Genomic DNA, 13,337 nt, shown 5'->3' on the forward strand with positions numbered 1-13,337 from the left:
TAGGCACTCTTTCTTAATCTTATTTAAACAGCCTTTCCTGTTCACTTCAGGATTAACACTTTACTTTCTGGCTTCTGAGACTTAATGCACCATGTATTAGGACACTTGGTAAGTGTGATCAATCAAAATCATGCAAATAATGGGGTGCTGTCAGGATAATTTAGATGTGCAGCAAGTATTGTGCAGGTTTTGGAATATTTGATGTCTTGGATGAATTTATTTTAGAACTGTTCTATTTTTATTTTCTCTCTAGCTTGCTTATTTATTTATTATTATTATTTTTTCTTCCGACAACGAAGTGACTCTAATGCAGCATCATTAGTGGAAACAACAAAATCCAGTTAAAATAGGAAGTTACATCTATTTAGTATTCTGAAAAGAGGCAGGAGGATTTTGCTTTGCCCTGGATTAGAAAGGAATAAAAAATTTACAAGTGCTTTCCAATCAGAAAAAAAATTATAACTCAGTATTAATTCTTTCTTTTCATCTCCCACTTTTTTTGGGGGTGGCTTCATTTTAGTGTCTTAGGATTTCCAGTTTCTCCTGGACAGGTGTTCCTGGACAGTTCTAAGCTTATAGGCTTTATCTTTTTAAACAAGCTCAGAGGACTGGCTCAGGTATGCTCAGTAATCGTGCCACCTGAGGTCAAGAATTTTATGCCTCATAACATTATCTCTGTGCTTATTCCTCAATTTGAGGCTTTTTTTGAGCTTCCTTGGATTTTAGTAATAATCCTAATAATTGGTGTCTTGAAGTTTTTTGCAATCCAGGCAATTTCTGAAATCTTCATGGGATGATCAGCTGATGTTTGTTTTGATCAGAATGGTTTCTTATGTACTGAAGATTGGCAAACTGAGAAAGTGGCATCCACATCAGATCAGTGGATAGTCTATTTTTATTCCTACTTTTTAAAAGAATTATTAACTTACATAAAATATAGCAGATTTCTTACAAGGTTTTGGTTGCGTTTTTAGAAAATTCCAGAAACGGCATTTTGAGACACTGGGAAGGTATATAAACAATGAAGAACCACCAAAATGTTTTTAATACTATRATTCTTTGTTCAGTCCTTGGAAACATCAGATTTCTCCACTTGTGTAAACATACTGATTTACTTACTCTCTGCTTAGGCAGCAGATCAACATGATTCCCAAAACTGCACAGAAACCTTTTAGGTCTGGTGAAATAAAGACAGTCTTTGTTAACTGCCTTGATTGACTTACTGCTGTAGAGTAGGTGACATGTTTTGCTTACCAAGACTGTTTTATAAGCAAAGTTTACATAAAGTTCATGGTACATTAAGATAGATAGCTTTTTCTCCACTAATAAAATAAATTTTATTCTATTTTTAGAAGCAAATTTAATACAGAATTGTATTTCAGGTTCACAGTGGGCCTTCTGGAACTAAGTCATCGGATTAAAGTATTCTTTGCTTATTTGGACTGATAAGGCTGTTTCATTCCCATGTTCCATAGGCTTGTGAACAGGGAGAAAACTTCAGCACAACCCTTTCTCTAATTATTTCTGAGAATTTACTAGTGATTTTTACATATGTGATTTCTGTTCAACATCCATATATTAACTGGAAGGTGTGGAAGGCCCCCGGAAAGTGAAAATGTTTTTCAGTGTCTGTTAGCGAGTTTTGTGTTTCGAGCAGCTTTTTGCTTTAGAGGGGGGGAAAGGCAGTTCAGATGTGTCAGAGATGCATTTTTGACCGTTCTCTGAATAGTGTAGTCTGCCTGTTTTCATTTAAGTAAGTCATCTCTCATACTCTGGCCCAGAGCCTCTGTTCTTTGTATCACCTGAATTCTGCCTGACATGGTTACCTTTATATAGAGGACTTTRGAGTTGCTTTCTGGATGATTTTAGATATTAAGTACATTTTACCTGTCAAGAAGCAGCTGTTTGTTATCAAACCAAGACTCTGAATGGTTATACTCTCTGGGGGTGGATCCAGATGCTTCAGAGATGTTACAGCTTTGGCGGATGCATCTTACAGGGCTGGAAATACAGCAAAATGCAAGTTCCAGGCAGTGGTGTTGTCACAGAAGCCATAATTTTTTTTTAAATGCTTAAACCTTTATGTGCATTTACTAGTGCGATGAAATATATTAATAAAACAGTTGTAGAAGAAAGAATTTCCTAGATAAGAGGAAATGTTGCTTTTTCTGCATTGGTGATCATGTTGATACTTGTCCATCTTGAAGACATTTTAAAACAATTTGGCTTTCTGGTTTGATATGAAGGCAAGTTTGGGTCCTGCCTTTTTGACAGTGTACTTTTTTAGTTGTTTTATTTATTTATTCTTATTTCAATCCATTTTCCCAGTCATTTTATCCATCTTCAATTTATCTATGTGGTATATACTGGAACTACAGAAATCACAGAATAGTTGAGGTTGGAGGGGACCCCTGGAGATCATCTACATCTGAATAGTTTTTTATAGCACTAAGTTTTTTTTTTTTTTTTTTTTTTTTCCCCAGCTCTGTTATGTTTTTTGTAAGGTGAACTATTCAGAATAGCAAAAACCAATGTTACTAATAATTCCAAAATTGGTTGTTATCTTTGTTGTTTATCTAATGTGAAACAAATGATGTTTTGGTTTAAGTGGCTTTCTCTTGTTAATTAATCAAAGTGTGTGCCTGCCACTGGTAACAGCCTTTTCCTGAGATTCTGTATGTCCTCTTTCAGATTGTGAATTCAGAATATGTTGCATTAACATTATCAAAATTTTGTAATAAATATTTTCTCCTCCATCCTGTTCTATGTCAAAGTTAGATACCATGTTTTCATTGCTTTGGTCCTAGACTTCCTAGGAGAGCTTCTTGTTCTTGTCTCTCTATGCTTACCATGGAAAAACTAGTCTTAATTGAATCTAGTGAAGATAAGTGTTGTTACAACCCTGAGGTAGTCTTGATTTCTATTTAAGCACTTAAAAGTGAAGATGCATCATTGAAATAATACGTAACAAGCTCAGAGCAACTTTTAAAAATAAAATCGTGTATAAGAAAAAGCACACTTGAAAGCAGTAGCTAGCGTGTAGCTGCTGTATCTGGGAGAACTGTCTGGAGGTCTTGAGGACTCCTGGGAGAGCAGACTCTGCCCTGTTCACATGTGGAAATAGGTCAGTGACCAGAGGCTCTTATTATGGTTCTATAGGATATTTAGGATATTTAAGATCACTGACTCTGGCTGTATTGTTTTTGTTTCTTTGAATCAGTAGTACAGCTCTGATGCACACTTAACAAAAGTGTGCACTAACAGAGATTTAGTGGAACTAAAAGACAACCTATATACATTGTGTGTGTGGGGGGGGAGTGATACTTGAATACTGTGGTAACCCTTGAGTTCCCCACCTCAAGTTATGCAGTGAGTTATTGACCTTCTTGAAAATCAGGGGCTTTTACAAATGATGATAGTTGCATGTGTATTGGGATGTGTGTATTTTATAAGGATATATACTTTCCTGTTCTCCAGCATGACTGTTGTTAAGTGATGAAGGTTATAAAATCCTTCCTTGTGGGCAAGTTGCTCTTAAGAGTTTTTGGTTCTGAATGAAAGTATCTTGGTCTTTCATGGGAATCTGTTTTTCAATAATATCACTTTTTAGATACAGAGCTTTTTCTTAGAGGCTCTCATTGACTTGTCTTCAGTTCTAATAGCTTTTATATTTTGTATAGTGTAGGGGACAAGAAGTCTTTGCTCATTTTCTAACAGTGAAAAAAGTCTGGCAAGTCCATGTTTCTTTAACATGCAAGATAGATCATTCTTGCTTCTCTTTTTGTTTCTGGGAGAAATCTATGTGGAAGACTGGACAGGAAATTGAGCACTCTGGAAGACTTCTCAGTTTACCTCATGCAGGACAACTGCTGAAAGRGGCAACCTGATGTATGTTATGGTTCTCTTCCTAGAAAAACCAAACCATCACTGTTTCCTCCTGTTACCAGTTAGAATAATTGATTTTCATGGTAGTAACTATTTTTTAGAAACTAGGATGCTCTGTGATTTTGCAGTAAAAAAGAAACTGTCATTTTTCTCTCTATTGGAGCTCTTGAACTATGGTGACCTACGTTATTTCTTCAGCTGAGGTGTTTGTTTTGACTCTACTGACAGAGTTCATTTTGGTAAACTATTTTCTGTAGTTACTTAAAACTACTGTTTCTCATTACCCACAAAAGACTTAAATATGCTTACACAATAATGGGAATGTTGATAGAAAACGTTATCCTTCCTGTACTTGATTCCATGAGACTTTGATCTATAAGCAATAGAGACTATTACAGACATTGGAATGTAAAAGTTACACTGTCTTTAAGATCTCATAATAATCTAGTTTGAGTTATGTTGCAGTGTATTAACRGAATGTCTTAATTCAGTATATCTGAATATAAAAACTTTGAAGTTTCTATTTAAAAACTTGCCTATGAGCATATCTTTTTGGAAAGGTTACAGTAGTTTTACTCCAGAGAAGACCTACTTACAGGGAGCAAAAGTTCTTCAAGAAAGGAAGAGATTTCTGTTACTTTGAGATGTCAGATGCTGCTTAGTGTCAAAGGATCAAGCTGCCCTATGGGCAAGACACAAAATCAGGTTTCAGAAAAATTAAGTTAATGATCTGTAAAGAAACCTTTTAAAAGTTCTTTTTCTCTTCTTATTTGGGTTTCCCTCTCTGTAATAGTGATTATGTTTAGTATTCTAGTAGTGCCAAGTACTCTATAGGGACGTAGATTTGCATTTCCATACATTCCATTTTATTTTTTTTGCCAGACTGGTCTTCATCCTGTGTCTGATGTTGCACAGTAGTATTTTAAAATCTTAGTACTTTGAAATGTCAAATTTTATCTTTTTGGCGTAAAAGACTATTTCAAGAAACTTGAGGGGAGGGGAGAGACAAATCTGGCCTCTCAAAGCATGGGTGCTGCATATTCATTTAGTAACTTTGTGCAAGTCTGTTAACAGATAATGCTGATCTAACCATATCCTGTGAGGGGTATGGTTATCAGATAAGGTTTTGATGGTTGGTTATCTCCAACACTGGTGCTTGAAGAGGAGGGCATTGAAATAAACTCTGTAGTAAATACCAGAATGTCTGGTATTTCTTAAAGCCACCGGCATTAGTGACAATAGAGCACCTATTATCTGCTCCTTGCTCAGATATTCCTCCCTCATGCTGTTTGCTTATGAAAGGTATCATTTACAAGCTCCTGGGCAGTGAGAGCGGCCCTCTGTGCTTGCAAGACTCCCACCTAGAGACTGTAGCAAAAAATAGCATGCACAAAAGGGAGGAGGCAGAGAGAAGGCAGTGCATTCTATAGATGCTCTTTTGCCCGTTGCAGCACAGAAGGACTAAAATCACCCTACGTGTAATTATCACTGGGATTCTAGTTACTATTTGAAAGAAAAGGCTTCCATTCATTTTATTTGGCAACAAGAGTGTTAATACAGATGAAAATACACAAGCGAATCAGTGCACTGCGGAAGATGAAATGCTTCCCCTGTCAATTCTCAAACACTATTAAATCCGCCCAGTTGAACACCAGTGCCTTGATGTCTGTCTCTTTCTTTGACCAAGGTATGGGAATACAATATTCTTAACGGTGAGTTATTGGATTTAAAATGTTTGATTGCTTTGCTTTCTAGTACTGCTTTTGTATAAAATATGCATCTTGGCCATATTTTGAGATTAGTTAGTAAGAAAACATTTTTCTGCCTATTTTTTTGCACATTTATTTTGTCCTTGGATAAGGAGCTGTTAAGGCTTACAGTATAGAAGGCATGCTAGGATCTATAGATGCATCTTTAGTTTAAAAATGAAATACTAATTTTCTGTTGTGATTGTTAATAAGGAATATATTTTTTAATTTAAAGTCAGTCCAAGTACTTGAAATTATCCTCTAGATAATTGATGAGGCACTGAAGAGTTTAAGTCTCTGCCACTACTAACTGGGCATACTGTTTTTATCATGGAGGTGTGGGGATGTTAGTGTTGAAAGTTCATTCACTGATGGAGCCTCATGCAGCTAAGGTACAAAAACAGGAGCTGCATCAACTTACAGATCACTGATACCAAGCTTTGTGCATATGTGCAAGTCACTGAAGTATTGGAAAAAAAAAAAAAAAAGGTGAGAGAGAACTTGAATTGGAAGGCCTACTTCAGGCTGAACGAAATCCAGTGTTTAAGGAGGGATTTTTTTTGGAAGTTTAAAATATAAATGTAAAAGCAAGATTGTCTAGAACTGTTGCAGAAAAGTTGGCAAGTGGTTAGCTTTCTGCTATATAAGAGATTTCTGTAACTTAAATACAGAATGTATTAAATCAGCAGACTTCAGAAAACTGTCTTTTTATCCCTTCATGTAAAATTTATTTGTTGCTGTGAATTCCGATAATTAGGCTTCAAGTCTAAGACTTTTTACCTTGTAAAACTTTGAGTGACTTTCATAAGTAAGTACTAGGAGGAATTTATCCATCTATTCAGTGTTTAGATTTTTATGGCTGATTCTTCTTTGCTGTCCGCCCCCGACACATGCACACTGCTTAGATCTGCTGATAAATTGCCATGTTATCTCCATTTTAAGGCTGGCTTAGCTTGCAGTGTTACATTTTTGAACATGTTTTTAAAATAGTTATTTTTCTGTAAACTTCTTACTATGGAAAGATGATTTATCTTGTTTTTCTTAAATTACTTGATAACACTCTCAAGGCCTCCTTCTGTCATAGGATTACAACACAGCTTGCATTGTATGGAACAGCCAAAATTAGACTGTTTGGTTTGCACTTTTCCTATGTTTTGAATTTGATTACTTGTATGTTGTCTCTATATTACATTCACCTGTGAAAGGGACACACTGAATGCCATATCCTCATCTAAATGGTCTGCATTTTAAATCTTACAGATATGGGAGAGAAATCATTTCATCTTCACAAATATGTGAATGAATGTATGAAGCAACAGTAATTTTCCAGGGGGGAAAGGAATGTGTATTTAAGTGCACTTGGAGTTTGGGGTTTTTCATACATTATCTGGACACTGGTATAATTACATACAAGCTTACATGATACTTATCTACTTCACACTATGTTCTTCGAGAAATTTCAGCCTGTTGGTGTTTCTGCAGTTCTGTAGGGTTGACTGTGATAGGATAAACTCGTCTTTGTCCTCTGTTCTGTGGCGATCTAGGCTGTGTATTAGAAAAGAGAACTAAGCTCTATATATCTATTCATGCCAAGAATCTGACTCTGCATCTTTTGCCTCTGAGGATTTTGCAGCAGAGTTTGGCCTGCTTGTCTAGGTTGTCTTTGCATTGTGCAGTGTTGAGACAGACGTTTGTGCTTGTAGCTGCTGTGTAATGCAGTTACTGGAAAAGAACAGCTTGTTGATGTCCTTGAAGGCCACCGCCCATGTTTGGGACAACCCAAGAATGATGTAAACCTCACTATTTAAATAAGAGGAAAACTTAGTTGTATTACTTCAAAATGAAATAACTCTACTGCTATCTATAATAAGATGCTTTCCTGATACGCTGCAGAGTAGTACTTGTTTAAGTTCAGACAGTATCTTTTGTCTAGTAGTAGTTTTCAGTTTGTAGAGCAAGTACTGGATTTTTTTTTTTTTTTTGAAACTCTAAAAAACAAGAGAATGAAGAAACCATCCAACATAAGACTTAGATATATTGCTTATCTGCATTAGTCTGCAAATGAAGGCAAAATAGCCTGGACTTGCATGTGTAAAAATCTTAGGTACTTTCTTCTCCTGAAAATTAGATTTTTTTTTTAAGAGATGCTCTTGTAAGAGCAATTGCAATTTGATGAAGCTAGTGCTCAAAGAATGTTCTTTTCCTGATTTGAATATCTGAAAGCATGAGGTATATGTTTGAAAACATAAATTAGTGTGCTTGAGCTCAATGTCATTTGTCCTTTCATCTCGGAAAATTCATTTTTGCTGTATAAACAGATCAATTTGCTATTAGAGATGACTGATTTTTGTATGTATATTCACATTTAGCATAAACAGTCACATAAAAACATTTGTAGTAATATAACTTTCCTCATCCAGAAAAATGATACTGAAAGCTTTTTTGGAGTTGGTCTGAACTTAAAATCCTAATTTTTTGTAGCTGTTTCTGTTCTACCTCCTTGCATTCTTTAGACACTGATGTCTGAACATCTCCACCCTAGTAAGTTTTGCCTAAGTTCTCAAATGTGTATAGAGCTGTTAAAGGGAGGGTAGGGAGAGAGGGCACGCAACACCCTTGGAATCAGATGGGTAATAAGCATGTGTCCGGTTCCTCGGTCAGRAAAGAACAGAGAAAACCAAGGTATAATACCTGTGTGTACACAAACCCTACAAAATATTCAGTGAACATACTGAACTTGTAAATCTTTCTGGTGCTGCAAACTGATAATTGTTTTTCTTTCTTATTTTTCAGATGTATGTCATTTAAAAATGTCCTGTTTGTGTCTTTTAAGTACTTTAAGGCAACTTAAGTATTAATTTTCTTTTTATTTAATCATTTAATATTTAGAAGGAGAATTAACTTATGGGGTTTATCCTTTTTCCTGTGCAGCGGATATAATTTCTACGGTAGAATTTAACCATTCTGGAGAATTACTAGCAACAGGAGACAAAGGAGGTAGAGTTGTCATCTTTCAACAGGAGCAGGAGGTAAGTGCCAACTATTTAAAGTGTATTAAATATTTTCCTTGTTCGCATTCATTTTCTTTTCAAAGATGATGATTTTATAACAGATTTAACAAAAATTTTCTGCCTGTGTAATAAGTGATTAAAATTCTATAATTATTGAAATTTTGGTGACATTGTTAGAAATGACTTCAATTGTAAGATGCCAGCCTTTATAGTCTAGACATTGCTTAAAGTGAAAATAAAAATGGGCAGCGTGATGGGACACCTGAAGACCTCAGGGAAGCTGTAAGTGGTTATTTAATGACACTTGGTGGTGATTATTATTTCAGATTTTTCTGTAGTTAGGAGAATTGGCTATGAGTATGTAAATATGCCCTAAGATGTCCTTTTCCATTCTGAGATAAAACAGGTAAAATAGTTTAAGCTCTGTCAACATTGATTCCCTTAAAGGATCTAAGGTTTTTCTGCTAGTTAAAATGTATCACATGAAAGTCTTGAGGGTCTTTTCGGGGGAGCTGTCTCTATAGAATTGCATCGTTCATGCTGTTCTGAGGAGGAGCTGGAGGATTTTCTTTGCATCAGCACTCCTTGTGCTCACATTTGAAGTTAACATTCAAACTACCTACTGTTAACTGCTTTGTCTTTTATACAAAGAGTATTTGTTTGTAGTATTATTTAGTACATAATTCTAAATACAGCAGTGAGAAACATTGAAGGAAAGTAATTTTCAGCATAGAGGAGTCAAAACTAGTGAGCATCAGTGCCTTCACAAATCTGCCCCTCTTCTACCCCTTCCCTGAAAGTATGTTTGTGAAATGGGTCTGCATCCCTTTGTAGTGAATATAAATGGTATGAATTGATGTATTTAACTTACACTGTAAATATACTAACTGATTACAGCTTTTGTCCCCCATGAGACCTGCATTTCTGTGATGCATCCTGTCTCTGTGTCAGGTACAGAATTCTTCCATCTCTTGTTCTAGAAAGTAAACTTGTTTCTCTGCACATTTGCTTACCTAGCTTTCGTGTTTACACGTATGTTTACACAAGCAGTGCACTCTCCTTAAAACTAAATGACTGTTCAGACTTCAGAGGATAAAACAGGTCACTGTCTATTGTGTCTTTAGAGGACTTAAATACTGGAAGCTGTTGTGTTAATGTAATAATATATATAATATTATATACCAAGTATATCCCATAAAATAGCGATCTACATTAGTATTTGTATGTAAGTGATAGCAAGGCTTGTTATTAATCTAAATGACAACCACAGCAATTTGTAGTTTCTTTTTTATTATGAGAAGTTACTAAATATTTTGTTGTTTTTATTTTTGTGGGACACTTTTGAGATGCAAGCTTGAAGCTATATTTTGTAATTCTTTATAAGATATTTTATGCAGTGAGTGGTTTAGCTAATACTAAAATAAGAAATAAAAGCTACTGAGAATTGAATCCATTTATTATCTGTATGTGAACCAAAGATAAAATTTCAGGAAGAATTTAAAGAAGTTCTGAAGTCCATTTTAAGTTTTCTTTGTTAGTTTCAGAGCATTTCAAGACATTGCGGTGCCAAGAGGAACTAGGAGCACAGCTTCCAAATATGATGAAAACTATTGTAATCTTCTGAATCATTTGAGAATTTCTTAAAACCTTCCCTACTACAGCAAGTTAGTTGGGTTATAATACTAAGAACATCTTTTCATTTTATAGTTTTGTTTACTGGAGAATTTTACAGACGACAATCTTCCTGATACCAGTGAAGGGTCTCTACTCCCACTTTAAAGGTGGGAAAGCTGAGATGGAGTGGTGGATTTAACTAAGGCTGTATTTAGAAGTTGACTTGATCAGATTTATTTTAGAGGGAGGGTAAAAAAAGCAGTTTTGTCATTTCGTTGCCTAGAAGAGCCATGATGTGTTACTTCTTTCATCARTGTTTTATTTAGACCAGATTCTAAAAATCCTAAACCACAAGAGTTCCACAATTTCTCAGGAAGAGTTCCTTGTTACACTCTTACTGCTTATGTAGCAGCAGCAACTTGTCTTTGCACATAAATCATTTTGGTCCCTTGGTGCCATCTAGTGGGGTTTGCCCAACTGACTAGCTTCCCACAAAGTTTCTTTGGCTAGGCTTTGAGATTAACATAGTATGCAGGTATCCTTACTACTATCTTCCTATAGTTTAAACTCAGGCACAAACTTTTGCTTTCTTAAATTCCAGGCTTTAGCTTACCTCCTTTAAGGGTCCTTTAAAGAATCATGTACTTCTTAATTTAGCTAAAGTTTAAACAGCTAACTGCATCTTCAAGTGGGTTGTCTTATAATAACTGACTCCTTAAAATTTTGATGCATAACCCATGGGTCTTATGCCCTCTTGATATGGGAATATGAGGTCTAGTAAGGACCATCCAGGTCCTCAGTTTGTCTCACATAATTGGTTTTGGCATAAATTGACCTCCTTAGTGTTTAGGGAATGAACAAATAGGAACTATATTCCCGAACTCATTAGTAGGTGGTTATGCCATTGGCACAACTATCTACAGCAAGTTTTATGTATAAGATAATCTACAAGGCAAATTTTTTAAGTATTTTAGGTGGATTCATGTACTACCTTCCATCATGTTGCATTCCAAAGTGCTTTGCAAACTCTATATATAGGAAGAAAAACACTAAAACATAATTGCTCTTTATAGAGTTATACAAGCTTGTGCAACTTTACTCACTACTTAAAATACTGCCATCTTTGGGCTGGAATGTGCAGCTGTGCTGCAACATAAAGCAAGTAACATTACGTAAGACTAAGGCAGGAAATGAATACTGTATCTAATTGAAACTGAAGGAGGAATTTGCATACGCAACCTGTAATTACTAACCTGGAATTTAATTTAAGGTATTTTTTTGGGCCAACACCTCTTCTTGTGGTGGTGGTGGTGTGGGGGGGTTAACCATAGGATGATCCAATGGCTGAAATCCTGCGTTTCATCCCAAAGGTGGATTTCATATATTATTGTACTGTCTAGGCCTGTACAGTTTTACTAGAATACACAAGAAATGTATTTAAATAATTATAGTGAGTGCTGAGTTGAAGGAAAGAACACTGAATCATGAGCAGCATTTCCTAAAGCACAATAGATTTACTTTGGAAGTCTCCTATTCAATATAGTGACCTTGCTTAACTTGTTAGGTCTTACTGAAACTCAGAACAAAGTTCCTTCCGTTTTCTAGGGTGGGAAAGCTGGTATAATTGATAGGTGTGGTACAATATTTTAGTGCCAAATTTTATTTCTAAGGCATTTTTTTCCTTTCCCCTTCCCCTCCCCCAAAACTTACTGTAAAATTTATGAATTCCTGCTAGCTATTAATGTAAGGGTGTGAAGCAAGGGAATATGGTGTGATGCAGGGAATGTGACAAATATGGGCTAGCAAGAATCGTATCAAGTAGTATGTTTTAGTGAGGTGTTACAGAATGAAATGAATGGATGGACATGAGACAGACAGAAGGAACAAGGTACCTCATCAAGAATGTATCACAAGAAAGGCATCTGATGGTGCAGCCTCTTGAAATGCATGGGACAGGATCATGATTTCATGTCAACTTGTTGGTCATCAGGACTCCCAGGTCCTTCTCTGCAGAGCTACTTTCCAACAGGTCAGCCCCCAACCTGTACTGGCACATGCAATTATTCCTCCCTAGGTGCAGGACTCTGCACTTGCCCTTGTTGAACCTTATGAGCTTCTTCTCTGCCCAACTCTCCAGCCTGTCCAGATCTCTCTGTATGGCAGCACAGCCTTCTGATGCATGAGCTGTTTCTCCTAGCTGGATATCATCAGCTGAGGAGGCACTCTGCCCCTTCGTCCASGTCACTGATGAGTAAGTTGAACAAGACTGGACCCACTAGTGACCCCCTGGGGAACTCTACTAGCTACAGGCCTCCAGCTAGACACTGTGCTGCTGATCACAACCCTCTGAGCTGCCTTTCAGCCAGTTCTCAATCCACCTCACTGTCTACTCATCTAACTCGCACTTCCTGAGCTTACCTATGAGGATATTACGGGAGACAGTGTCAAAAGCCTTGCTGAAGTCAAGGTAGACATCATCCACTGCTCTCCCCTCATCTACCCAGCCAGTCCTTCCATCACAGAAGGCTCTCAGATCGGTTAAGCAGGATTTCCCCTCGGTGAATCCATGCTGACTACTCCTGATCACCTTCTTTTCCTCCACATGCTTAGAGATGACATTCAGGATGAGCCGTTCCATCACCTTTCCAGGGATGGAGGTGAGGCTGACTGGCCTGTTCTTCCATCCTTAGGCTAATTGCAGGTATGACTTCTAATGTCAAAGATGTATTGAGCTGAGGTGTTTTTTCTTTTTTTTTCCCTCCCCCTGCCCTCGTTTGCAGAATATCAAGAGGAAGAAAGAAGGCTACGTAAAAACAGATTAGAGGTTTTCAGGGACTGAGGAGTTTACAAACTAGAATTGTGGACTGCTTGTATAAATTTAGTGGTTACATGTGGGATTCCCATGGTGTGCCTAGCAACCTAGGCTTACCCACAGTGTAGGTTTGCCTTATGTGTGGCTACATTTCTTCTGTAGAGTATCTCTCCAAGGAAACAAAGATGTGAGGATGTGCAATTAAAGATGAGAATAATACAGATTTTTGGGTTTTTAAACAACAACAACAAAAAAAAAGATATACTT

The 13,337-nt window shown here is 36.6% G+C and overlaps 1 protein-coding gene across 1 annotated transcript in view; it reads left to right on the plus strand.

Annotated features, from left to right (window-relative positions):
• Window positions 1-13,337, plus strand: part of PPP2R2A (protein phosphatase 2 regulatory subunit Balpha) — a 54,433-nt gene that overhangs the window by 32,865 nt on the left and 8,231 nt on the right. Inside the window, exon 3 of the mRNA XM_085301049.1 lies at window positions 8,565-8,662. Within this exon, the coding sequence (XP_085157175.1) occupies window positions 8,565-8,662 (98 nt within the window). The remainder of the gene's footprint in view (window positions 1-8,564; window positions 8,663-13,337) is intronic.

This window comes from Rhea americana, unplaced genomic scaffold (genome assembly GCF_003343005.1).
Source record: "Rhea americana isolate MKP2758 unplaced genomic scaffold, rheAme1 scaffold_171, whole genome shotgun sequence".
NCBI classification, from domain to species: Eukaryota; Metazoa; Chordata; class Aves; order Rheiformes; family Rheidae; genus Rhea; species Rhea americana.